The following is a 27,047-nucleotide window of genomic DNA, read 5'->3' on the forward strand; positions in this document are numbered from 1 at the left end:
TGTAAATGAATGCAGACAGATTATAAAAATATATACAGCTTTAATGGGGAAATAGACTTACAGAACCACTGTTCCGGGGAGACCAGGAAAGCAGAAGCAAGCGCTGCAAGCACGCTCGCCAGATTTATAGGTAAACATTAGCCCGAGGCGAACACGCCCCCTAAGGGGCGGGACTTATCCCTACACACTTAAACCCTTCAGACATTAACATCCGATGGTTTATAAGTTTTCTAAGTTTGAGTCCCTTATCCAGTTAAAGTATGTTTCTGCCATGGCTTTAAAAGTGCTAAACTTTTGCTAGGTGGTCACAAGCTTTAAGAGGCTGACTGACCTCCAGGTACTGAAGATTGGTTTTAATTAAATAGCATTTGGGTCTCAGGCAATGTGGATTTCATCCCTTCTTTCTAAACTATCCCTAATTAATCGTTAGTCCTTGAGACTTAGGAAGAATGTAAGTACCAAGGGGGACATATGCATTGCTGTGTGTAAATTTTGTTTGCTGCAGTGTCTTTCCCTGTCTAGGAAAACAAACAAGTAAGGACCCTATTCAGTGGCTAAATGGCAGAACGCACTTGTTCCGAACTATGTGAGGTACATGCTTGTGACTTTGTCCTTCATCTTGCATTGCCACAAGAGCAGTCGAACACTCTTCTTCTTTCTCCCTGTGACCCCAGCCAAGCTTTAAAGATTTGCTAGACTTTTATAGTTGAGGCTGAAAGAAATGAGAGAAGCTTATTTTTGGCAGACTTGTTCTGCTCGGTGGTGCTACCTAGCAATGCTATTCCTTCTAGCACCTCTTTAATTATCTACTCTGTGACATTAAATTATCAGTAGCATCCCTAGAGTAAACCAGCATCCTCTAGTGACTTGTGCAGAAAGAAAGCTAAACCTCTTGGTGGTTTAAACTGGGATTTGTCTAAGCAGATAATGAGATTACCACCTTGAGCCCTAGCACAGGGCTTTAAGAAGCTGAAGGAGTTCTATACCTTGGTAGACTCTAATCAGCTCTGGTGGGTAAGGTGGGCACATTAAAGACAGTCACACAAGTGCCCAGTGGACATGTCCCTTGGTATATCTGCATGTGGTCAAATAACGGGATTCTTATTTCATCCAGAGACTAATTTTACTTAAGAAAATGGGGTGTTGTGTGACTTTTCCTGGGGAGATGTTATTATCCTAAGATACAGCATCAACCACAGACCCAACAAATGGTTTGACCAAACTCTAGTTTATTGGGGTTACTTCCAGGAGCTTGGGTGACTCAATGGCAGCTTCGTAGTTTACAGACCCATCAGGAAAGAGTGAAGATTCGTGAAAGCTGTGTCCTAGAACACCATGGAGTCAGCGCATGGAAAAACGTCTCCTCCGTGCCCATGAATAATTGCCGCATCTGTAGCCTTCGTGAGGGGCCATGTGCATCTTTTGACTTTTGGGAACTTCCTTAGTTAGGAGCCTGCCTCCTTTCTCTAGGAGGGAGTGTTTAAATTTGGAGGAGCGAGCTGCACAATATGGTGTCAGGAAGGTTGATATCCGTCTTCTGTTGCCTCTAAATTGGGCAGAACCGGCGGCTTCTTGGTGAGAAGTCAAGGTGGTGGCGGCGCTGTCGGTTACTGTTTCGCACAGTCTCCCTCTAGACAGCCCAAGAGCGTTGATGTAGAACAGGACTTGGATTCAGTCAGCCTCCCCTACCCCCTCCTTAAGACCTGGAGTGGAAATGCAAGGCTTGACAGACAGCATGGGTATTGGTGGAGATGAGGTCACTGGAGCGACCTCTCTTTTTTATTCTGTGACTAGTCTTGTCTGTGACTTCTGTCATAAGGGTGGCACTGAGTCTCCAGGACCTTGGGACTAAAAAGTGCTCTTTCTGGGCACTTGTTTGGTTTGAGTCTTACTAGCCCAGGCTGGCCCCAAAGACCACACACTGATCCTCCAATCTCAGTCTCTGTGTGAGATTTACCCAGTATGAGGATTACAGGTGTGAACTGAGAAATGTTTTGTAAACTTTTGAGTTTGGTATTTTTGGATCACCCCCAGTTCCATCTTGCTTCTGTCTCATCCAAATGCAGGGATGAAGGGAGCCTTGGCTCATGGTTTCCCTTGCCCCTGCAAGAGCATCTTGCTTTTTAAATCTTAACCTCAAGACATAGGGGTTTTTGTTGTTGTTGTTTGAAATGTTGATATTTCAGCTTGTTTTAATTTCATGTGGTTATCTGTGTTAGGGTCAGCCAGACGGGCAGCAAATCAAAGAGCTGTGCACCGACATGACCTAAATACTTGAGTGCTGTTGCCAGAGCTGGCTTCCTTATGAAGAAAAACACTTACCTCTACCATGGCCGTTGCTGAGAGAGAGAGGAGACATCAAGGGAATTTAATTGTAAGACTTTCTGAACTGCAACCCTTGGGTTAATCAAGCATGGCATGATGTCTAGAACTTCAAAATCTGGATTTTAAATCTGAAAATCACCTGCAGCACTCATGAAGTCAATCGTTCGTGAAGAAATTTGTTAGGAAGCAGTTGGGTGTGTCCTGGGAACGGCGGTGTCTAAGGGTCACTGGCGTGCGCTGCCCTCAGCTCTCAGCAGCAGGGCTCTGTCCTCAGAGGTGCCAGGAGCAGCAGCTTGATCAAGATGAGCTCCAGCTTTTTAGACCGTTCATCTGGATTCAGATAGTGTAGTCAGTAGTTCTGAACTCGAGTGAAGGGACCCCTTGTGGGAAACATTTCCTGGGCAGTGCTCCAGCCCCAGGGAACCCAAATCTCTAGACCATAGCCTGGCAGTCTGTACTCTTTGTTTTTATTTTTATTTATTCATTTTTTTTTATGGCGCTGTGGATTGAACTGGCCTCGTGGGCGGTGGGCAAATACCCTACCTCTGACTCACATTTCTGTTCTGGCGACCCTTATCTTTATAATATGCCTTAGGTGTTTTGTTGGCTATTTTGTTTGTTTGTTTTTGTAAAGTTTGGTAAGTTTGAGAAACCGCATGGGTGAATATGGCCAGTCACTTAGAAAAGTAACTGTAATTAGGGCTAGCCAAATGGCTCCACCAGCAAAGGCGTGTCTCTCAGGATCCACAGTGAAAAGAGAGAACGACTCCCCCCATAGTTGTCCTCGGCCCTTGACAAGTGTGCCATCCCATGAACTCATTGCTTCCCGCCACCACACACAAATAAGAAATCCTTGCTTTCCAGTGCAGTTGTACAAAACACCAAAGTCGAGGTTGCTTTAAGGAAACGTGATTGTAAATAAGCCACAGAGATCCAGTTTCAATTCCAAGTGTGGTGTGGGAGTCATATCTGCTGCTGAGGTTACACAGGCAACAAAATGTGAAGAGGCCAGCTTTTGTGGGCCCCAGGCCAACCCGCCTTTGTTTGTCCCTTTCACCAATAAAACAATAAAAGGATGATGTATTTTATGACTATGTTAGCAGAGAGGAATGTGTTAACATTATCTGTACTACGTTGCCTTCAACCCACAAGTTCATGTTTTTGCCTGGTGTGGTGGCACACGCCTGTACTTCGGGCACTCGGAAGGCAGAGGCTGGTTGATTTCTGTGAATTTCGGACGGGCCTGAACTACATAGCCAGTTCCAAGTCAGCCAGGGGTACCCAGTGAGACTGTGTCTCACACAGAGAGGTGGGAGGGGAGAGAGGTGTGTGTTTATGGTTTCTTTCAATTTATTTTGTTTGTCGTTTGAGAACCGCACCATGTGGCTCAGGCCAGCCTTGAACTAAGTATCCAAAGCTGGCCATAACTCATGGTAGCTCTCTTACCTCCGCCTCTCAAGTGCTGAGATGACAACTGTGTGCCACTGTACCCGGCTCTCCTGATTTTAAAGAGACTAGTTAATATTAGCCCACAACACCCCACCCCACCCCTGGTTTTGTGACAGGAACTTGCTCTGTGGTGCCGGCTGGCCTCAAGATCATGGTCCCCCTTCCTCAGTTCACTAAGTACTGAGATTACAGGTGTGCAACACTGCACCTGGCTTCTCTGCCATGTTTGATGGCTACTGCCCAGTGGGTTGTAACTTTGACATGGTGGCCGTTATGGGTAGCAAACGAAATGTTGAACCGTTTTCCATGGGAAACCAAAGATCGGCTATCAGCTACTTGAAGCAAAGTTAAAGCAGTTTCTTTTCTTTTATATCACGGCAGAGATATGACCAGGGACTTAGAAAGACCTCAGATTATGAAGTTTAACTGTGTTAATTCTAAAAATCAGGAAGTGTCAGAAAATTCTGGAGAAAGGATCAGCCTGTTCTATGACCCATGGCTAACAGTGATTCTAGGCTTGCTTTCTGTAATTGCTCAAGGCCAGTTTCATCTGCTGACAGAACTGTAATTGTACAGCGTTTGCCGCTTAATCAGTCTCCTTGACCCTAACTGGAACTTTCTTTTAATGCCCTTAAGTTCTGTTCAACAAAATTATTTTTATTTTATTTTGTGTATGAGTACTTTGCTTGGGTTTGTGTACCATGTGTATGCCTGGTGTCCATAGAAACCAGGAGGTTCCCTAAGACTGTTGTTAGAGGGTGTAAGCTGCCATGAGGGTACTAGGAACTGAACACGAGTCCTCTGAACGAGCACCAAAAAAAAATCACTTCACCAGGCACCCCTCCCATCAAAGTATTTAAATAAGGATGTATTGTTTCTTTGTACTAATGGATAATCATTTCTTTATCCAGCTCTGAATTTTTAGATATTGATGCTTCAGGTTTTTTTGTCTTTTAATTGCCAGGAATCAGACCTATAGCCTTCTACATACTAGGCAAGCGTTTTGTAGTCGAGGTACATTTTGGCCAAATTTTGAAAAATTTATGCTAATTTCTTTGGACACATTCATAATAATGCCCTTAGGGTTAGAATGAAGGTGTACAATAATGGGTCTCTTCAGTGTTACAGAAACCCTTTATTAAATTCTAAGGTCCTTATAAATGGAATTTTTGAACTCTTGGTTTCACACTGTTGACATATGGCTTTGGAGTACTTAGCGTGCGTGCATTTGGGATGGTGGCATATAAGAACTAGGCAGATCCTCAGTAAGTTGTTCAATACAAAAACATTTCCAGGGGCTGGAAAGATGGCTCAGCAGTCAAGATCACTGAATGTTTTCCCAAGGAACCTGAGTTCAAATCCCAGTCCCCCACATGGCAGCTAACAATTGTCTGTAACTCCAAGATCTGACATTCTCACACAGACATAAATGCAGGCAAAACACCAGGGCACATACAGTAAATGTAAATAAACTTTTTTTTTTAAAAAAAGAAACATTTGCCTAAAGAAGAAGAGACAATCCTTTGGGGTTCCTGCTTCATGAAAGTGTCTGCCAGACATTCTGCTGGATACAGAAGAAAGTGACTGACAAACTGCCAATATAGGCAGAACTGTCTTTGAAATTTCCTGCTTCATGGAAAAGTCTGTTGGATACTATGGGCCAGTAGGCTGAAGATGGGTGCCCCAACAATACAGAAGAACTTTGGGTGACTGTCCAGGCAATGAGATGTCTCTGTCAATTCTAGAGTTTTGGAAGTTGCTTACAATGCACTCCCTGTTTACTTAGGTAATATTATATCCTTCTGGGGTCTGTGATGGAGTTGAAGAATAGATAGTTATAGCTTTCCTTAATTATGACAAAAGATAAAGTAGATATAAATGTTGTAACTACAATTCTTGCTTGATACCTGTTTTGTTCTATGTAATCTTGCTATGTTAAAGTTAAAACCTTCCTTTTTCTTTAGACAGAAAAGGGGAGGTGATGTGGGAGGTGATGTATGCTGTAAATGTGTTTCATTGCCATTGGTTAATAAAGAGGCTGCTTCCAGCCAATGGCTTAACAGAGGAAAGCCAGGCTGAAAGAGATATAGAGAGAGTGGGCAGAGTCAGAGAGAGGCCTTGTAGCCACCAGAGAAGAAAGACAAGAGCTGCCAGCTGGGAACTTTGCCAGTAGGCCACGACCTCATGGTGATGCACAGATTAATGGAGATGGGTTCGTTTAGGATATAAGGGCTAGCTAGAAATATGTTTAAGTGATTGGCCAAACAGTATTGCAAATAATATAGGTTCTGCGTGATTATTTCGAGTCAGGGTGGTCGGGAAACGAACTAGTGGCCTCCGACAACAAACTTTTATCTCTCGGGACTTTGGTTGTGAGCCTCGGATAACTCAGCTCAGACTGTCCTAGCAGAATGGAAGACTGGCTCATGAAACTGAACTGGGTTCTGAAGTCTTGTGTTCTAATGACCTAAATTAGAGAATTCTTTGGTCCATTTTATTTGTATTTTATTTTCTTTTTGAGACAAGGTCTCATTATTTAGTTCATGCTGGTCTGGAACTTACCATGTTTGGGCCCCTGTCGTCTGAGTATTGCTGGAATTACAGGCATGTGCCACTCTTTCTGGCTTCTTGGGTCTTCCTTTGTTAGAATATTGAGATTGGGTCCCTGCTGCCTCTTAAAGTTAAGTTTTCTCTATCTATACTAACAAATAATTAAAATATACTATTGGCCAAATTTATACATTATGAAAGGAAGACTAGCCCTCAGATCTAAGATATGAGTAAAGAGACTTTTTTTTTTTTTTTGGTTTTTCGAGACAGGGTTTTTCTGTAGCTTTGGAGCCTGTCCTGGAGCTAGCTCTTGTAGACTAGGCTGGCCTCGATTTCACAGAGATCCGCCGGCCTCTGCCTCCCGAGTGCTGGGATTAAAGGCGTGCGCCACCACTGCCCGGCAAGAGATGGTATTTGTATATTTGTTTTGGTGGTACTGCAGTTGAACCTCATACATGGTAGAAATGTACTGTGCCACTGTGCTGTATCCCCAATACACAATTTTGTTGTCCATTTTTTTTTTTTTTTTTTTTTTGACTTGTAGAAGTCCTCTTCAGGATTGAACTCAGTTGCGAGTCTGGTGTATGCAGCAATCACCTATGGCTGCTGATCCAGCTCAACAGCCCATAGCATGATCCTAACTTAACTGCTTAATTCTTTGAAAGAATTGTCACTGTCCAAGGCCACTGGATCAGGTACATGCCCAAAGGAGTAACTGACCATACAGGTGTCTAATTAAAATTAGGAAGAATATCGCCTGTGTTACTCAAAGATACGTGCATTCTGATGTGTTTGGTGTCATTGGGTAGTTACATCACTCTGTGAGCATGGAGAAATCCATACGTATTAAGGTGGCTATACTGTCACTTAGGTGCTATTCTTAGGGACCACCATCATTGACCAAAAATTTGTGTTGTTGGCGCTTAGAGAGTGTTGCCTCACTAAGACACTTAAATCTCTGTGGTCAACTAGAGGGAGTCTCAGATTTTCCCTTAGTTCTTTATCCTGTGAAGTCAAGAGGAAATAGATTTTTTTTTCTTGCCAGACTCCCTTATATCTTTAAAATTGCTTCTGAAGCCAGTAGGAACCTTTTTCTAGTTTTTATTGTTGTTTGTTTTCTTCCTCTTGTCTTTGACATTTATGTACTTTTGGGAGGTCACTATGTACCCTTAACATTTACCACAGGAATCAAATCATCTCAGATGATCCTAGTATTCAAAAAGACTTTAAGGAACAACATTGAAACCAAGAGTGGTGGTGCATGCTTTTAATCTCAGCACTTGAAAGAGGCAAAAGGATCAGGAGTTGAAGGCCATTCCTGGCTATAGTTAAGAGATAGTCTGGGCTACAGACTCTATCTCCAATAAAAGAGAGAAGTAGCAAAGGGGACTGGGAGGAAAGAAAAAGAAAAGGAGTCTTTGTTTTAAGCTAATGAAGCGGAGCCAGTTACCTTTAGGCAGTATGAGATAGTCAAGTGGACCAGAGAGAGGAACAAGCTTCAAGAATCAAGGCCAGTTACAATGGGCCAGTTACAATGGGCCAGTTGGATAGTGTGATGAGACCTTTGCCCTCTGGGAAACACATGCTAAACACTATTGTTATTAAATATTATTGAATGTTCTTGCTTTTAATACATTGCTTCTAATGCAGTTAGTTGTATTAGACTAACTGTAAGCAAGGATGGCTTCTAACAAGCCTGTCCTAACAAGCCTGTCCTATTTCAAGAAAGAGATCTCAGACTATCCTGTAGACAGAGATAACCAAGACCACTGCTGCTATTTATTCCTTTGTAGCTATGATACGAAAGATAGCTCTGTGCAGTTGACAGCACTTGAGACATCTTCAAAGTCAGAGGTAGTAATACCTGCTGTTAACTGATGTCCAACAGTCAGTCAAGATCAGCCACTAAGAAGCCATCAAGTTTAATTAACAGTTAGCAAGGTCAGATGATAGTAATGCTGGCCAAGTGACTAATAGCTAGCAGGTAGTTAAAGTCTAAGGTGGATTGGGGTGCCATCTGTAACCAGCCTTGGCAGGGTGGGCAACGTATGAATAACACATGCTCATCAACCTGGTTGGGTTAGGAGGACATGCATAGAGAATGTAGGTCCTCCATTGGTTCAGTCCATGATATCCCAGAAAATTAACCAGTTTTAACAGAGATTTTCCTCTGAATTTGTCCAGTTTCTGTCATTGCCTACAAAAACCCCAGACAAAGGAAATTCAACAGTCTATTTTTCTCTTTGAAATCCCTCTCTCATTCACAGGACTTTGTCTCCCTTTCTTAGTTCAGTTAACTTGATTTCTCACTTTTCTATAATAATTTTATTCAAATTTATTTATTTTATGTCTATGAATGTTTTGCCTGCATGTCTGTATCTGCACCCCAAGCCTGCCTAGTGCCAGTGGAGGTCAGGAGACAGCATTGGATCCTCTGGAATTGAAGTTACAGGTGGTTGCTTCTGCCACGTGGGTGCTGGGAATCAAACCAAGGTCCTGTGGAAGAATAGCCAGTATTCTTAGTCTAGTTCCTCTGTAGATAATTCTCCATAAAGCCTGCGTTCATTTTGAATACTTCTTGAGAGTCCACATCAGTAATCGTCAGTGGTGAGAGGCAATGAACTTAGAGCTGCTGTCCTAGGATGATCTTCGGTACCGACGTATGTCCTTGGGTCATGCACAGCTGAGCCATGTAAGGTCCCAAGGCTTAAAAAGCTCTGACATCACCTAGATACTGTCAAAAGGTGTTTGAAATTCTTGCCACCGTGTTTGGAATGCAGTTTCAATTCACAGTTTGAGCCACTATCAGATCGACCGTCCTGGTTTGTTTTTGAAGAAAGTTTAGGAAAGAAGTGAATGTTAACTGGACTTACCTTTTAATAAGTCACCACACACTTCCCAGGGGTGGTGACAAGCCCCGTGTCTAATTCTGCTGAAGAAAGGACTTCTCAGGACAACAAGCAGCCAAAGATTTGATACAGGCAAGCATGATAGTTTGCCTAGGTGTTTCCCAAGTGTTCCCACATGGAGGCTTGGTTGCACAGGTATGCTTGTTGGAGATGGAAGAACCACTAGGCGGAGGGACTTAAGCTGAAGGTCTGATGCCATTGGGTGCATTTCCATAAAGGAGGTTGTGAAATCCTGGTCACTGCTTCCTCTCTGCCATTTGTTTCCTGGTTGATAGAGTGATCATTTTGGTTCTTCGTGGTCCTGTCATGATGTGCTGGCTTGCCACAGGCCCAGAATAAAATAGCTGCTTGGTCTTAGATTAGAGCATCTAGAACCAAGAGCCCAAACAAACCTTTTCTCTTTGTAAGTTGATTATCTCAAGTATTTCATTATCTTAATTCAGCATTGACTAATGTAGCACGTTTAGCTATAACAACAAATAACTATGAAATCCCAGTGGCTTAACAAAACAAAACAAAGCAAAAGGTTTATATATTGTCTTCATTGGGGTTTCTATTGCTGTGAAGAGACACCATGACCATGGCGACTCTCATAAAGGACAAACATTGAATTGGGTGGCTTACATCTTCAGAGGTTTAGTCCGTTATTACCATCGTGTGACGTAGTGTGCAGGCAGACATGTGTTTAAGAAGCAGATGAGAGTATTACATCTTAGCTTGATGGCAACAGGAAGTGGTCTGACACACTGGGCGTGGCTTGAGCATATATGAAACCCCCCCAAAGTCCACCCTCACCGTGACACACTTCCTCCAAGAAGGCCATACCCAACAAAGCTACACCTCCTAATAGTGCCACTCCCTATGAGCTTATGGGAGCCAGTTACATTTAAACTACCACATATGTCAAAAAGAGTCCTAGCTGGAGGGATGATTTACTGTAATCCTGACGACTTAAGTTTGAGACCCAGGGCTCAAATGGTGGAAAGAGAGAGCTGACCCTACAAGTTGTTTTCTGATCCACACATGCACACAAATAAATGTGTTAAATTTATTTTAATTTTAAAAAGGCGATTGGCTGGAGAGGTGACACTGGTTAAGAGAGTTTATTGGGCCGGGCGGTGGTGGCGCACGCCTTTAATCCCAGCACTCGGGAGGCAGAGGCAGGTGGATCTCTGTAAGTTCGAGGCTAACCTGGTCTACAAGAGCTGTTCCAGGATAGGCTCCAAAAGCTACAGAGAAACCCTGTCTCAAAGAATGAGAGAGAGAGGGAGAGAGAGAGAGAGGGAGAGAGAGAGAGAGAGAGAAAGAGAGAGAGAGAGAAAAGAATATATTGGTCTTCCAGATGACCCATATTTAATTCTGAGCACCCACATCAGGTTACTCACAGCTGCCTATAATTTCAGCTTCAAGAGGTCCTATGCTCTTGGCCCCCACAGACACACACACACTCTCTCTGTCTCTCTGTCTCTCTGTCTCTCTCTCTAACACACACACACAATTAAAAATAAAGTACTTTTTTTAAAAAAAGGCAAGTCTATAGAAGGGTGACAGGGAGTCTACTCTGACTCATCTTCAGTCTGAGACCCAGATGACAGAGCAACCTACGTCTTGCTATTTGGGCTAAGGGTGCTGCAGTGTTTCCAGCCATCCATGCCCCTTTGCCTGGAAAGCACACACCTTGACAGCTAAGTAGCCTGATTAGGAACATGGCCCAGGTCAGTTATCAACTGGCAGGAGTTGCTATCTGACCTCATTGTGCCTAAAAGGAAAAGACCAGAATTATCTTGTCAGTAGCACAAGTGACTGCCACAGTGGGCTCTTCTGATGACCAGATATTTGTCTTGCAGATGAAATACATCCAAATCTTCTTCAAAGGAGACTGTTCCAGTGTCCTGGCTAGTCACAGCATCCAGATGATGCCTTATAATTAGGGCTCTAAATTAGGTGATATGAAGTCCTTCTAAATCAACTTGGGTGTGATCCCTATTGATTTAGAGCAGTGGTTCTCAACCTTCCTAATGCTGTGACCCTTTAATACAGTTCATGTTGTGGTGATTCCCAACCATAAAATCATTTTCACTGATACTTCATAACTGTAATTTTGCTACCGTTATGAGTTGTAATGTAAATATCTTTGTCTTTGTCTTCCTATGGTCTTAGCCAACACCCCACCCTGAGGGATCACAAGCCACAGGTTGAGAACTGCTGATTTAGAGACTTCTGAACTAAAGAGAAGCTATTTGTTCTCCATACTCCTCCCATTGTGTACTAAGGCAGAAAAACAAAGTTCGGAAAAGGCAGCGCACTCTGCTGTGCTGTTTAGGAAGGAGTGGATGGAGTCCCTCCAAAATACAGAAGGGATTCTGCAACCCTATTAGATGCTCTGCCCCAGGTGGAAAATGTCCCCTTTCTGCTTTCCATCTGCACTCCTCAGCCCTACCACTAGCCCTTCTTCCCCTCTGACGTCACCTCAATTAGGTAGCAGTTGCAGAGGCTGTTGTTCTGAGTTAAGATGCCAGGAGAGGCTAACCCACTCACAACGGTGCTGCCCCTTGATTGTACGGGTTCAGCCTCATGGGTCCCCGGCTGTACACCTTTTCAAGAGGAATCAGCTTCGTAACTCTTTGAGTCTCATCTTTCCACAGCCCTGCAGCAAAGCCGCACTTTTCCTTCTGACACCCTCCTTCCTTGTGTGTGCTCTGTGACAGGTGATTTCTGCGGAGAGTATTGAGTGCTAACTGACCTTTCTCAGGAAGAGGCTATTTCAGTTTGGTTGTCACCAGGTGGTTTTCCCCCTGCTCCGCAGACCTAACTCTTAGCCAGAAGCAAGACGGGCATGTTTAGAGCATAGTTTCGTATTACTTTCCTTCTTCAACAAAAACCGAGTGGCACAAGCTGAGCTTGCCCAGAGGCATTTTAACCCTTCAGATGGTTACTCCCTGACCTAGAGGTAAACATGGCCCAAAGTGTACTCACCATTCTTCCTTCCTTAAGTATGCCCTTAAACTGAGCATGCTCAAGAATATGCCCACCCCTGAAGTGGTTTGCTTAGAGAGGGGGCATTATTTCATTTTGTTTTGTTGTTTCGAGGCAGGTCATGAATTTCTGGTCCTCTGTCTCCACCCCGGCAGGCAGTGTTGGGATTCCAGGCATGCGCCACCCCGCGTTTCCACTCTCACACCGGGCATGAATTCCTGCTTTGCATTCCACTGAGTTCGGTTATTGACCACACCCTCTTTTCTTCGGTGTTGTTAAACCAGGCAATTATTTTCTGACTTCATTCCCTCTCACCTTTACAAGTACAGCCAGTGGTAGCCGGAAAGAGCCAGCACATGCTGCTAACATTTGACTTTCAAGTCTCAGCTCAGGCCTCAGGTGTATTAGTTATCTGTTATTCAAATCGCCACAGGAAATTGTTTTACCAATTGTTTACCAGTCTCCCAGAACTGCTTCTCACTCCGGGGCCTGATCTTTCACCTCATGGTGTTTTTACACTTGAACACTTGAACTGGTTCTCTCTCTCTCTCTCTCTCTCTCTCTCTCTCTCTCTCTCTCTCTCTCTCTCTCTCTCTCTCTCTCTCTCTCTCTCTCTGAGACAGGGTTTCTCTGTGTACCCACACTGGCTGGCCTCAAACTCACAGAGATCTGTTTGCCTCTGCCTCTCAAGTGCTGGATTTAGGCCGGGCGCCACTATCGCCCACCACGGCCTGGCTCAGTTCTCTCTGCTGTGAAGAGCAAAGGTTTATTTATACATGCTGTCAATAGGTAGACTCACAACAGTTGAAATTACTGATTTTTTGATTTATTTATTTCATGTCCACATGTTTATGTGCATGTCAGGGGGCACACATGGAGGTCTGAGGTCCGTTTTCTCTTTTCTTGTGTGGGTTCCAGGGCTCTCATTCAGGCTCAGATACCTTCACATGCTGAGCTTTCTCCCCAGTTTAAGGTTTCTAAGCTTAATTGGCTTTATTTTCAATTTTAGCAATTTTCCAGTGGGCCAACCAAAGATGTTTGGTACAGGTAGAAAAGGCCTGGAAAGCAGAGTCAATAAAATGTAAATCAGTCAGTCTTTAGAAAGGTATTTCCTTTATGGCAGAGAAGGGGAATCAGCATAGAAAAATAATTGATAGCATGAAGTCATTTCTTTCCTTGATGTTTTGTTTCTTTTTCTCGGGGAAGGATCTCAGGAATCCTAGCTGGCCTGGAACTCACTGGATAGCCTAGGCTGGCCTATAGTTTGTAGCAATCCTCCTGCCTCAGTATCCAAGGTGAGGATTATAGATAGGAGTCCCTACTCATAGCAAGGTTGCTTCTTTGTGTAAGGATTAAAAGTGGGGTGGAGGATTCTAGTAGAAGCTGGCTTGTTTGGGGTGGGGTGCAGTTCCTGGTATTTTTCTAATCTAGATTTTTTCAGGAGGTCAGACCAATCAATAGCTTAGTTTCAGATGGGTGTGAATGACTCCACGGAGTTAGTTTGGTCTTTTGGGGAGTAAGGGAAGTGCTTGGTCCAAACAGTGGTCTCCTGTGGTTTTTATTTAACACTTGTTTATGGAAGTGTTCTTGTGAAATCCGAACATGGTCTCTTATTGTTGATTCCTCTGGTTTATTCTCACTGACCTCCTCCTCCTCTGGGGATTTAGCTCAGGGCCTTGCTCCTGTCACACAGGCTACTTACCTCTGGAGTTATATCAGCCTTTGTTTTGTTTCTGTTGTACCGTCTGGTTTGGGGAGGATAGTAAGGAGTGAATGCTAGCATTCTGTGTCTAGGATGGGCATGGCTTCGGGTAGGCATACTAGTTCAGCTGAGTTTATCCACATATCTGGGCATCCATCTGTGGCATGTGTGGGGCGTTGGCGGCGGCACAGGATGTTCTTTCTTCCTTCCCCTTCTCTCCTATCTCCATTGACAGTGTGGCTCTGAGGGAAGCTTAGGTCCAGGCAGATCTCGCTTTCAGGAAGAGGAGTACGAGTATACACACGCCTGGAAAACCATTGCAGTGTGCGCACAAGAGCATTGCTGTGTGCATGGCGGTAGAAAAGCAGGTGTGTGGGCAGACTCAGCCATAAGGGTCTGAGGCAGGAGGCTCAAAAGTTTCAGGTCAGTGTGGGCTACAGAACAAGACCTTATCTCAGCCACCCCTTCTCTAACAATGACTCCTTTCCTATGCTCCACTTCCCATCATCCTGGGGATAGAATGTAGGGCCTTTCTTGTTCATTTGAGGTCCGTACCGTGCTCTTGAACAAACAGCCTCAGTCTCCCTTCCTGACTCCTTCTCCTCATCTCCAGGTCCTAGAACAATTTCCTCCTTAAATTAATGCAGTCCTTCCAATCTTTGTTCTTTTTTACCTTAGCCCAAACTGCTCATCAAACATTGTACTGAATTTTTGTAACATTATACATTTTTCCTGTCATTTTGACGCTTTGGCCCAAAGGCAAATGAGGCTTCTGAATAACTTGCAGCATGTTCAGGAATTTCTTGCTGTGCCTTTAAGAGTCAGTCATTTTCAGTTGCCTGTGCTTAGCAAGATTTAACCAGATAGAAGGTTTGGAGGGGGCTCTTCCTCCTTTCATTCTGTCTCCCATGGTTTCTGAATTCTTTCAACGGCTGATTGCACTAAAAGCAGCCAGAATATAGTCTCATTCCCTTTGTCTAGTCTCTGCCTGGGTCGCCACTCCTTCCGTGTCTGTCACCTTAGCAGGCCTAAGGTCTCCTGTCCTTTCTGCCGGCTCACATCCATTAATGTAGGGACTGAATGTCTCTCATTCTTCTTTGATTCCCCTGGGTTTTTTTGTTTGTTTTGTTTTTTGTTTTTTTCTTTTTAAAAACCGAGTGGAAAAGGCTGAGGGTGTGGCTCAGTTGGTAGAGTCCTTGCCTAGCATGCATGAGGACCTAGGTTCAATCTCCAGCGCCCCATAAACCAAGCATGGCACATCTGTAACTCCAGAACTCAGGAATTGGAAGCTGGAGGGTCAGAGAGTTCAAGGGATCCATGGATATACATTTAGTATTGAGGCCAGCCTGGGCTACATAAGACCCCGTCTCAAAGCAAAAAGCAAATACAAAGAAGATAAGCATCTGTGTGCACGCTGCCCCAATCTCTTGCTTTTCTCATTAATGGAAATTTGGGGAAAGTTCTTCCAGTGAGATCAGGTTTACAACTGTCTAGTGTCCCACAGTTTAGATAGGAGTCATACTCTTCCTTTCTTTGCTAAAGGGCAGACACTTTGTTTATAGTTTGTTTGAATAGTTGTGTTAATTTGGTCATTCTATTTTTAAGATCTACCTTTTTTATTTTTAAATTAATGCGTCTGTGTCTCTGTGTGTGCACATGTGTGCTCCTGTGTCTGAGGAGGCCAGAGGTGCCAGGTCTCTCGGAACTGGGGTTTCAGACAGCTGCGATGGGTGCTGGGAACGGGAGTAGAGCAGTCTGTGCACTTAGCCCTCACTCAGCCATTGTGCCATCCCAGTTACACTATTAACAGGCTTATATGTATCCTGGAATACGTAGACATTTTGTTTTGTTAAGACAGGGGTCTTATTCTACAGAATCAGCTACAGATGAGCTATAGCTCAGGCTGCCCTGGAAATCAAAACAGGCAATCCTCCTATCTCAACTTCCTGGATGCTAGGATTACAGACATTTACAGACATGTCCCACACCTGGCTTGGGCCTTTTTTTTTTTTTTATGTACCTTTAGGACTGCTTGTTTGTTTGTTTTATGAGACAGAGTCTTTACATAGCTCTCGCTGTTCTGGAACTCACTATGTAGACTAGGAAACTCAAACTCGGAAAGATCCACCTACCTCTGCCTCTCATGTGCTAGGATTAGAGAACATGACACCGCACCTGGCTGCTTTAGTTTCATCACGTTGTCAGAACTTCTTCAAAACTGTTATCTTTGAAATACTACACACACACACGCACACACACACCATATGCTAAACAAGCACTTACCAACTGTTGAATGGATGCTTTGAGTCATAAATGAAACAGCAGTGAGGTTTAGGAAAGGCTGTGTGCAGTGTAGGGATATTTTCCTTGCACACTTTTCGCTCAGCCGCATGAGTAGAAAGCCAGGTGATCCTGGCAACACACAAAACCCTGACTAGATCCCGTCACACTCAGTTGGCAAGGGCTTATAGAGACAGCCTGTGGGGCCGAAACAAAAGAAAAGCTGTCAAAGACGCATTTTGTTTCCAGAATCAGTCTGTCTTGTCTCCCCTCCCCTCTTCTCCTCTCTTCTGAGGCTGTAGCCCACACTGGCCTTCAGCTTGCAATCCTCCTGCCTCAGTTCCCGTGTACTGGTGTGTATCACTGTTCCGCGCTTAGGAACTCATCCATTAATTTGGCTAAGATTTCTATAAAATAACATTTAGAGTATGATCTATGCAAAAAAGAAAAGAAAATGTCTTTCAACATTGGACTAGCGCAGACAGGACTTGGCAGGGTTCTTGAGTCCCCAAAGCAAAACCGAGGCTGACTTAGGATTCTGCAGAACCTTGTCCTGTCTCTCTTAATTCTCAGTGACTGTACACAGCTGTGGGTACTGCAGGGCCTCTGTTTCTCTGCACCTCATTTTAGAATCGTGTAGTTGACCTGAGGCAGGCTGATCTCTGAGTTCGAGGCTAGCCTGATCTACAAAATGTGTTAAAGGACAGCCAAGACTCCACAGAGAAGCCCTGTCTTGTAAAACAAAAACAACAAAGCAAATACAAAGGAAATTTAGTGTTGAATGCATGTCCTCAATGAATATCCCAGCGCTGAGCCTATAGCCTCATTCTTTTCTCTTCTGCCCCCCAGCATTCCCATGGTTTGGTATGGATATTGGCGGAACCCTGGTTAAGCTGGTCTACTTTGAACCAAAGGATATCACGGCAGAAGAAGAACAGGAAGAAGTGGAGAACCTGAAGAGCATCCGGAAGTATCTGACTTCTAACACTGCCTATGGCAAAACTGGGATCCGAGACGTCCACCTGGAGCTGAAAAACCTGACCATGTGCGGGCGCAAAGGGAACCTGCACTTCATTCGCTTCCCCACCTGTGCCATGCACATGTTCATCCAGATGGGCAGCGAGAAGAACTTTTCCAGCCTCCACACCACCCTCTGTGCCACGGGAGGCGGGGCCTTCAAGTTTGAAGAGGACTTCAGAATGGTAGGTTGGGCTTGCCCTCGTGAGATCAGCCAAGCCTCTCACGTGATCACAGTCTGGGCTGCTGAGATCTAGACCATTAACCTTGGGACTTGGACTTGTCTGTGCCGTGGTTTCCTCACCTATATGGTAACAAATATTTGACCTATTTCCTGTGGTTTCCTCACCCATATGATAAGAGATATTTGACCTGTTTCATAGTGTTGTTCCAAGAAAGGTTAAATGAGGAAATGTACCTGGTTCTTATTGAGTACTTAACATCTGTTATCTTCACTTCCAGGACAAAGGCTGGTCTTTAACTCACAATGAGGCCAAAGATAACCCAAACTTCTGATTCTCTTACTGAGTCCTCGGGTTACATTTGTTACCAGGATGATTTATATGCTGCTGGGATTGAACAGCTGTGTTATATGTCATAATAAGATGATATCTATCACCTTCAGAGACAGTATGGGATTTTCCACAGACTCTTACTACATAATCATGAGGCCAGTTCTATGGGTATATAGACTAAGACGCACAGGAAAACTTTCTACAGATCTAACTAAAAATGATTTACTTCTTTATACCTGTTTGCTCTCATGCACGTTTCAGTTTTGTGAGTGCCATTCAGAAGTTTCTCTTTTGGCTGGTCATCATGGTGCGTACCTGTGATCCTAAGTCTTGGGATGTAGAGGCTGAAGGACCAAGGCTAGCCACTCTGCCACAAAAACAAACAAACAAAAAACCTATATCGAAAGCATCCTCACTATTATTTATTGGTAAATTTCTTCATTATTGAACGTCATTTTCAGGTAGCCACAGGTACACAGTGCTTAGTATTAGATGTGGAGAAGAAACATTTATCCCAGGTTCTCTCTCTATTTAGCACTCCCTTGACATCTGCGTTCTCATTTCTCCATCTCTTCAGTCAAGATACTAATCTCTCCACTGACTTGCTTCATCTCTTGGGGGTAAAGTGAGAATAAAATCAAGGGACAAATGTAGGTCTATCTTGGAAAGTACAGGCAGATATGTGCTTGAACATAGGTGAAGGGAAGGTTAGAAGATGCCAGGATTGATCACCTCACAGAGTAGGCAAGCCGGCGAGACGTGTTGTGGAATGCAACTTTCGAAGCCTGCAGCGCTGACCCCTGCGTTTTCTCACAGAACAAGTGTAATCCAGTCTTTATGTGATTATTGCATAGCGAACAATCAGTTGTTCATGGTGTTTAATAAAGCTGAAAGATGCAAAGTTTGCCCGTCAAAAGGTACACCGTTTTCCTTCACTGATTTCAGAGAGTCATATTCTAGGGAAGGGTGCGATGCCACTGATAAAATGCGGGACCCAGGCTTGAGTGTGCGCTGTACAAACTGACCCTTCAGGGGGTACTTTCCGGAGGAGCTGGCTGCAGTCCTGCAGCAGTAACCTGGCTAGGCTGATTAGCTCCAGGTTTTAACCATTTTCTTCTGTGTCACCCTTCCCTACACAGCTATAGACTTTGATACAACCATTTACTCAAATGACTCATGGTGGGGGGCTTCTTCCCTGCTAAGGGGATTCCGTAACCAAACAGAAGGAGCACAGATGGGAGAGCTAAACTTAAGTCCATAATGGGGTGGGAGCAGGTGGTTTGAACCTGAATTCTCGTTCTGTTTCTGCATTTACCTGCTTGGTGACTTTTGCTGATGTGTGTTTCTGCCGTGGGCCTCAGTTTCGTCATCCGCAAAACAGTAGCAGCAATGTGGGGAGAGGAGGAGGAGCATCCAGGACAAAAGTACTAGAAGTGATATTCACATTCTTGCACTGTGTGAAGAAGCAAAGGCTTGCAGGCCTTGAAGAGGCTTTTGTATAGCAATGCCAGCTGGGTAAGATCTGGTCTTGGACTCCATTTTAATTCAGAAGGAGAGCTGACTTTGTGTGGGAATGAGATAAGTTTCTTAAGCGTTCCAGTACACGCTATCATGTCTGTGCACCGGAGAGCCTGACGTGAACCAAGATGACCTGATAGTTTTATGCAACCTCTGTCATACCTCTATCCCTCCTCAGGGTTTGCTCATGTCCTAGGAGAAAGACTTACTCAATCTGTGTTGGCCATGAGCAAGTGTGTTTCCTAAGTTTCCTGAACTGAGAAAGGTCGTATCATCCTTGAGGCAGTTGCTTGGAGCCTAATGACTAGACCAGGGGAGGGAGCATTTACTAAATGGATATTTACTAAACTCTTTGGTGTACTTCTTTATTTACTCTTCACTCCGTAGGGGGGGCCCACCACCCAGCTCCCAAAAAAATACAAGGAGGCTTATTATTCCTTATAAATGCCCGAGGCTTATTATTCCTTATAAATGCCCGATCTTATCTTGGCTTGTTTCTAGCCAGCTTTTTGTATCTTAAATTATCCCGTCTGCCCTTTCCCTCTGGGCTTTTATCTTTCTTCTGTAAGTCTAACTTTCCTCCTTACTCTGAGCCTGGCTGTGTGACTGGCCCCTGAAGTCCCTCTCTTGCTCCTCCTCCTTTCTTTCTGAAATTCTCCTCCTATTTATTCTGTCTGCTTGCCCGCCCCACCTATCCTTTCTCCTGCCTTGCTATTGGCCATTTAGGTCTTTACTAGACCATCAGGTGTTTTAGACAGACAAGGAATCACAGCTTCACAGAGTTAATCAAAGGCAGCGTAAACAAAAGCAACACACCTTTACATCACTAAACAAATGTTCCACAGCATAAAAAACGTAGCACACCTTAAAATAATATTGACCAAACTGTTTCCATCCGTAGCTGTCTTCTGTTTCCATGATAAGTCTTGGTCAACATTAAGACAGAATTGAGAAAGGTTTCTTCCCATGATTGAACAGATGATGTTCTTTTATCCAAAGCTTGTGAGGATGGATAGGCTTCTCCTGTCTTCTTTCTGTGTAGCCATTCATCCACTCAACACATAGTTTATCGTGCCTCTTCTGTGCGCTACACATCTCCTGACTACCTTGTGCTCAGTGATCAGATAAGCAAGTGAATATGCAATGTATTAAATATATAGATGTTTTATATGTTTAATACACATTTTATATGTTTAATATACATTAAAATGTGTGTGTGTGTGTGTGTGTATCATGAAGGAGAAATGACGCAAAGGAAGGATAGAGAGTGTTGGGAGGGGTCCAAGATGGGATGAGGTAACATTGAAGCAAACCTTGAGGAGTAGTAAATACCAGGCTGTACAGATATTTTAGGCAAATGGATTAGTAAGTGTTAATGCACATATGTGTCCAGAGTCCAAGCTCCTGGGTGTTGTACAATAGAAAGCTGAAGACTTAGGAACGAAGGGTCACTATATAAGCTAGGGCAGGCGTTCTCAACCTAGTAGAGACCCCCACAGGGGTCACATGTCACATACCTGCATATCAGATATTTACATTATGATTCATAACAGTGGAAAAATTACAGTTATGAAGTAGCAACAAAATAATTTTATGGTTGGGGGTCACCACAACATGAGGAACTGGACTAAAGGGTCTCAGCATTAGGAAAGTTGAGAACCAGTTTTAGGGGCTTCATGGATGTCTTATCAGTTAATCCTGTTAATCCTTGCTATTCATTCATGAGGACCGGAGTGTGGATCCAATCACGCACACTAGGCAGCACTCAAACAATTGTAATTCCAGTTCCACGCGCGCACGGACACACAAATACATACATAAATAAACTAAGAAAAGAATATATGCTTCTCTCTGCATTAAACAGTTTGTCCAAGAACAAATCACATGTGTGTAAAATGATGTGTAGAATCGCTGCTTTTGGAGTGTCAGAACTCTTGAGTTAGCAGACCCAAGCAGACGATCTTCAGCAAACTCTGAATAGTTTGCACTTGTTAGGTGTGAGGACTGCATCCCAGATATATATAGGAAATGCACTTACATTTTTAGGAAGTGTTAGTTGTTCTTTCTTTCATTTAGAATAACCAGAAAAGGCTGTAACTGATGAGATAGTCTTTAGACTCTTCTCTAGGATATTTTTGATTGAACAAGGCTCTATTTCAATTTTATTCTGTTTCATAGAGTCTCTTCTTTTAATTTCAACTTAAAAATTTTAATTTTTACCTCTGTTTTTATGTGTATGAGTGTTTTGCCTATACATATGTCTGTATATTCATGTCTGTAGAGGCCAGAAGAAAGTCAGATCCTCTGGGACTTAAGTTATAGACAGTTGTGAGCCGCCATGTGGGTGCTGGGCATCAAACTTAGGTCCTCTGGAGGAAGAGCCAGTGCTTTTAACCACTGAACCATTCCTCCAGCCCCTATTGATTTTTTTTTTTTATTTAACATTTAGGATCATGGTCCTAATAAAGCTTCTTACTTGAGACAGGATCTTACGGTATAGCCCTAACTCCTAATCCTCCTGCCTCTGCCTCCCAGGTGCTGGGATTGCAGCACCCATCAGTATTCCTGACTTCAAGTCAGTTCATGATTGGTGTATATTCATTTTCTAAATTAATGATGTAGCATGCTGGAATGCAAAGCCTGGCCTAATATTAAATGGGGACCAGTGAGATAGGTCAGTGGGTAAAGATGCTTGCCAGCAAGCCTGGTAGCCTGAGTTCAGTCTGCTACCGTGATGGTAGCAGAAGAGTACCAACTTTTGTAAGTTATCCTTTGATCTCCACACACACTGTGGCAACCCCCCCATAAATAAATCAGATTAATGTTACGTGGTATATGTCACTGATAAGCCAATGAAGAATTCCACTGTGTAAACATGATCACGTGATAAATGCTGGTTATTCATAACAAGACGAAACAATGTAGATTACAGATAGCTTTGTAATAGGATGCTTTATCTGCTAATTCTAATATTTCATGGTCTGCCATGCTTCATACTTTACTTACCTTCAACAAGAGTATTAATGATGCAACATAGTCTCCTCCCCCTTCCCCCTCCCCCAGAGACAGGGTTTCTCTGTAAGTTCGAGGCCAGCCTGGTCTACCAAGCATGTTTGAGGACAGCCAGACAAACCCTCTCCTGGAAAAACAGACAAACAAACAAAAAACAATAACAACAAAAAGATATTCTTTTAATTTTTGTCTTAAAAAGAATCTACAGATCTCTGCTTTGAATAGGCTATGACGACAGTCTGGCTGAGTGAGGTCAGGGAAAGGATGCTTTCCTCAAGCAGGTTTCAGTGTTAGACTTCCAGGAGGTCTGCAGAGGTTCCTCAGCAGGGCAGAGTGCTTACTGTGCAAACACAAGGTAGTGAATTCAGCTCCTCGGCACCTATATGAGAAAACCAGCTGTGGCTGCACATGCCTGTGACCCCAGACCTCGGTGGGAGGGAGTGTCAGAGGCAGGAGGATTGCTGAGGATGACTGGCTCTCAGCCTCGCCAGGAGACAGTAGACTCCAGCTTCAGGGAGGAGATAAAGTGGAGAATGGTAGAAGGTACCCTATGTCCTTCTCGAGTCTGTACACATGTTCACAGCTACACACCCAGTACACGCGTGTCCAACATGCATATACCTCCCTCATACACACATACACAAGGGAAAAGGAAAAAGAAAAAAAAACCTTGAAAGGGAACACTAAAGCTAGAGTAAAGCCGAGGAATTTGAACATGTGAACTCTCTCATCTAAGTGGACTGGTTAAACACATTTACTAGCTTGGTTCTCAGTATTAGTCTGGGAATGGATTTGCGATATTACAGCCCTAAGATTTTTTTTTTTTAAGTAATGACATTCTCCACCCTTCTCAGGTTTGACGTTCAACCTCTCATAAGGCCTCTTTCGTTGATAGGTGAGAAACAGCTATCTTGGAGGTTGCGTTAGAATTCTCATTCACTAAGCTTATTTGAGATTCATCTGTCTCGGATCTCTGTTAGGTCTCCCTTGTGAAAAGAAAAGAATCCTGACACTTATAATTTGTAACTCAGAATTAGTGTGCAAATTGGTTTGGCTTGATAACCATTTCTGTCATGACTTGACTCATGGAGCTAGAGTTCTTAAAGGCATGCTGGAAGTGAAGTAGATTATATAATTTGTGTCTCTTATCGTGGGGCCCAACTGTAATCCCAGCCCTAGAGAGTCAGAGGCAGGAGGATTGCTCTAAATTCAAGGTCAGTCTGGATAACAGAAGTAGTTCTAGGAAAGTCAGGGCCACATAATGAAACCCTGTCTCAAAATGGAACAAAATAAAAAAACACCCAAAAATAGAAGAGGAAAGAAAATAGAGAAAATGTGAAGTTGTATTTTGCTCATAATTTGGCATCCCTTTGCTGTAGCTGAGTGATATAAATTGGCTGGGGGGCAGGTCGAGGGAGCATGTGTTTGGAGTCTGTGGTGTGTCTGCTCCTGTGGGGACGGGGTACACTCGAAGACCAGAGGAGGTCATCCAGTGCTTTTTTTTGAGGGGGGGTGGGTAGGGTCTTTTTTAAACCTGGAGCTAACAAGCTGCAGCGATCCTTCTGCCTCTGCCCACTCAGTGCTGGTCGGGGGTTGGGGAGGGTGAGAGGTATGCACAGGACCATGCAATGCATGGGTGCTGGGATCTGAACTCTGCAGCCTGTGCTCTTAACCGCTAAGGCCACCCCTCCAGCCCCTCCACTAGTTGTCATTGACAAACTGACCTAAAACATCAAGGAAATCTGAAAGATTCACAGGGCGACCCTAGGGGTGACCCTAGCAGCAGTTCCGCTGGCTGGTAGGAGATATGCCATGGTGGGCGTGGGGGAGAGAAGTCTGGAGATCAGCTGGGGGGGGGGGGAGATTGGGGGTAGGCAGAGCTTGTCTCTTAAAGGTACAGGATACCCAGGTGACAAAGAAGGTTAGCAAAATGATAGCCAAATCCTCTTGCAAATGGGCCTGCTTGTATTTAGCATACAATATTAGCACCTATCGAACCTCTGCCCTCTAAAATTTAGCCATCAGAAGGAAATGTTTCCAAAAGTATTTTAACTTGAGATTAGACTGGAGTTATGATTTTGTTGTTAAAGTTGTGCTAGAGATTGAAGCCAGGGCCCACCTAGGCTAAGCAAATGGGCTACCACTGAACTATATCCCTAGCCAAGACACGAGGTACTTTACTAGTCATGAGAAATTTTTAAAGCAGTTTTGGGCAGCCATCTTATGTGACTCTTGAAAAGAGCCCTTTCAATGGGCAAGGCAGGCACTCTCAGGAGACAGTGGGCTGTTTTATCAAATACCTGTGTTGGAGGACAGTGGACCCACCAATCTCTACGTCTTAGCTACCACGCTCCTCCTCTCACACCAGGGCTTCCTGAGTGTGTTCCGGACACCAGCACCTTCACTGTCAGGGTGGCCCCTTAAACCTTTCCACTTTTGTTTGTTTGTTTATGTCTGTAGGTGTTTTGTCTGTATTTATGTCTGTGTACCACATGTGTCTCTGATGCCCTCAGAGGCTAGAAGGTATTGGATCTCCTGGAACTTGAATTACAGATATTTGTGAGCTGCCACATGGGTGCTCGGAATGGAACCTGGGTCTTTAGCAGCTGATGCATCTGGTGACTGCTGAATCATTTCTTAACTGCTGAGTCATCTCTCCAACCCCCAACAAGTTTCTAGGTAATCTCAGGTATATAAATCAAACATTGACTGAATTGAGCATAAATCAATTCCATCTTTAAAGGTTTTTTTCTTTTTTAGTTATGTGTATTGTGTGTGGAAGGGGTTGGGTATGGGCACTGAGTGCAGGTACCTGCAGAGATTTGAAGAGGAATCGAATCCCTGGGAACCTGAGTCAGAAGCCATAGTGAACTACAGGATGCGAATCCCTGGAACATACAAGAGTAGTGCACGCTGTTAAATAATGAACCATCTCCCCAGCCCCAACAAACTTATTTTAAAAACAATTCTTTGATATGCACATAATTTTGCTCTTACTAAAACAAAAGCAAATTTCATACTGAGATGGATGTACTTGTGCAGTGTTGGATAGTGAATTAAATCATGGTTGGATATTTCTACTGAAAGACATAGAGCATCTATAAACGTTTTCAGAGCTGATTTATACTTTGTATAATTATTAGTGCTGAGACCACTTCTTTGCATTACCATGCAGTTCAGAATGGCCAAAAAAAAAAAAAAAAAAAAAAAAATGTGTGATTTGAGAAATGTTGGAAATTTTGCTCCAATCCCAAACCAAAATTCTTTCACATTAAAAATAAAAAGGAAACCTACATTTATTGTGTGGTGGAGGCAGGCTGTACCGCAGTGCACTTGGGGACAGTTTGCTGGAGTGAGTTAGGAATTTGCAGAATCACTCAGACCTCTAAAATGCTAAGAGTTGCAAATAGTGAGGAACTGGAACCCACTTTTGCTGGCTTTAAAAGGCTCCTGGACACAGACATCTCTTGCTCTCTCTACATTTAGTGAAGTTAGGTTGGGATTTTGGTCAGAAGGAATTATCCCATCAGAAGAGGTAAATCCTACAGACTGAGGCTTTTGCTCCCAGAGCTGATCATTGCACTACACCTTGCGTACTGTGCGATGTTCAAACTTCTGGAATCTTACTGGCTCCAGTAGTTCAAATTTGTCATCATTCAAGGCCCATTTAAGGTCAGAATTAGAACAGAGACAGCGCTGTGCTGCATCCCAGTGTTTGTTCAATAGCGTACGTGGCAGAGGTCCCAAAGATGAAATTGGTTAGGAATATTATGCTGGCTTAGTTTGTATAAGTACGGTCTATGCTATTTGCACAGTGATGAAATACGTTTCTCAGAATATATCCTTGTAATTAAGCTGTAGATGACTGTTTGATTAGTCAGCTTTTGGTTACTCTAACAAAATGTTTCAGGCAATCTAGCTTTATAAAGAAAGCTGTAGTTGGGTGTGTGATGTTTCACGTCTGTAAGTCCAGTACTTCTGAAGTGAGGCAGGAAATTCAGAAATTCAAAGTCATCTAGCCTAGACATTCTCTCTCTCTCTCTCTCTCTCTCTCTCTCTGTTTTTCAAGGCAGGGTTTTTCTGAAGCTCTGACTTTTCTGGAACTCACTCTGGCCAGTAGACCAGACTGGCCTTGAACTCAGAAATCCACTTGCCTCTGCCTCCGAAGTTCTGGGATTAAAGGTGTGTGCCACCACTGCCTGGCTAGGTTCTCTCTTAAAGGAAGAAAAAAAGGGCTTATTAGTTTTGAACCTTGAACTTTTTTATAGATAGGATCTGCTTTTGTAGTGGACTGGTTTCCTGTCTCAACCTTCCCAAGGCCACCATACCAGACTTTAAAAGTCCAATAGAATGGTGACTTGGGTGTGGAGTGGATGCTCTTGGCAAGAGAGACTCAGAAAACTCAGTCAGGTTCCGGTTTCCAGAGAAGACATACACTCTAGGGCGGGACGTGCCATTGAGTGCCACTTGGGTGAAGTTCATCAACCCATCACCCTCTGGGAACCATGCTCTGAATACATGGATTCTTGAAGAAAACAAACAAAAACAAAAAAACCAGTATCCAAACCATATGTAAGCATGCTAAGAAAGGATAATGTATTTTCTTGGCTTACAATGTGCAAAATAAAAAATAGCTAGTTAGTTGCCAATGTATAGACATCAAAAGATACATGCTCCATTTCCACATGGCTGAAGATGAGCTGCAGAGTGAGCAGACTGTCTTGTTGACACTGCCCTCAGCAGTCTGTCGCCTTTAGCTAATCCATGGATCCTTTTGTTTTCTGACCCTCCCTT

At 43.6% G+C, this 27,047-nt stretch overlaps 1 protein-coding gene across 3 annotated transcripts in view; it reads left to right on the top strand.

The window, feature by feature from the left end:
• The window catches only part of Pank1 (pantothenate kinase 1), a 71,563-nt gene that overhangs the window by 22,147 nt on the left and 22,369 nt on the right, over positions 1–27,047 (top strand). For all 3 annotated transcript variants that reach the window (XM_057778292.1, XM_057778293.1, XM_057778294.1), the window contains exon 2: positions 17,041–17,393. In XM_057778292.1, coding sequence (XP_057634275.1) covers positions 17,041–17,393 — 353 coding nt within the window. The remainder of the gene's footprint in view (positions 1–17,040; positions 17,394–27,047) is intronic.

Source organism: Chionomys nivalis, chromosome 8, assembly GCF_950005125.1.
Source record: "Chionomys nivalis chromosome 8, mChiNiv1.1, whole genome shotgun sequence".
NCBI lineage: Eukaryota > Metazoa > Chordata > Mammalia > Rodentia > Cricetidae > Chionomys > Chionomys nivalis.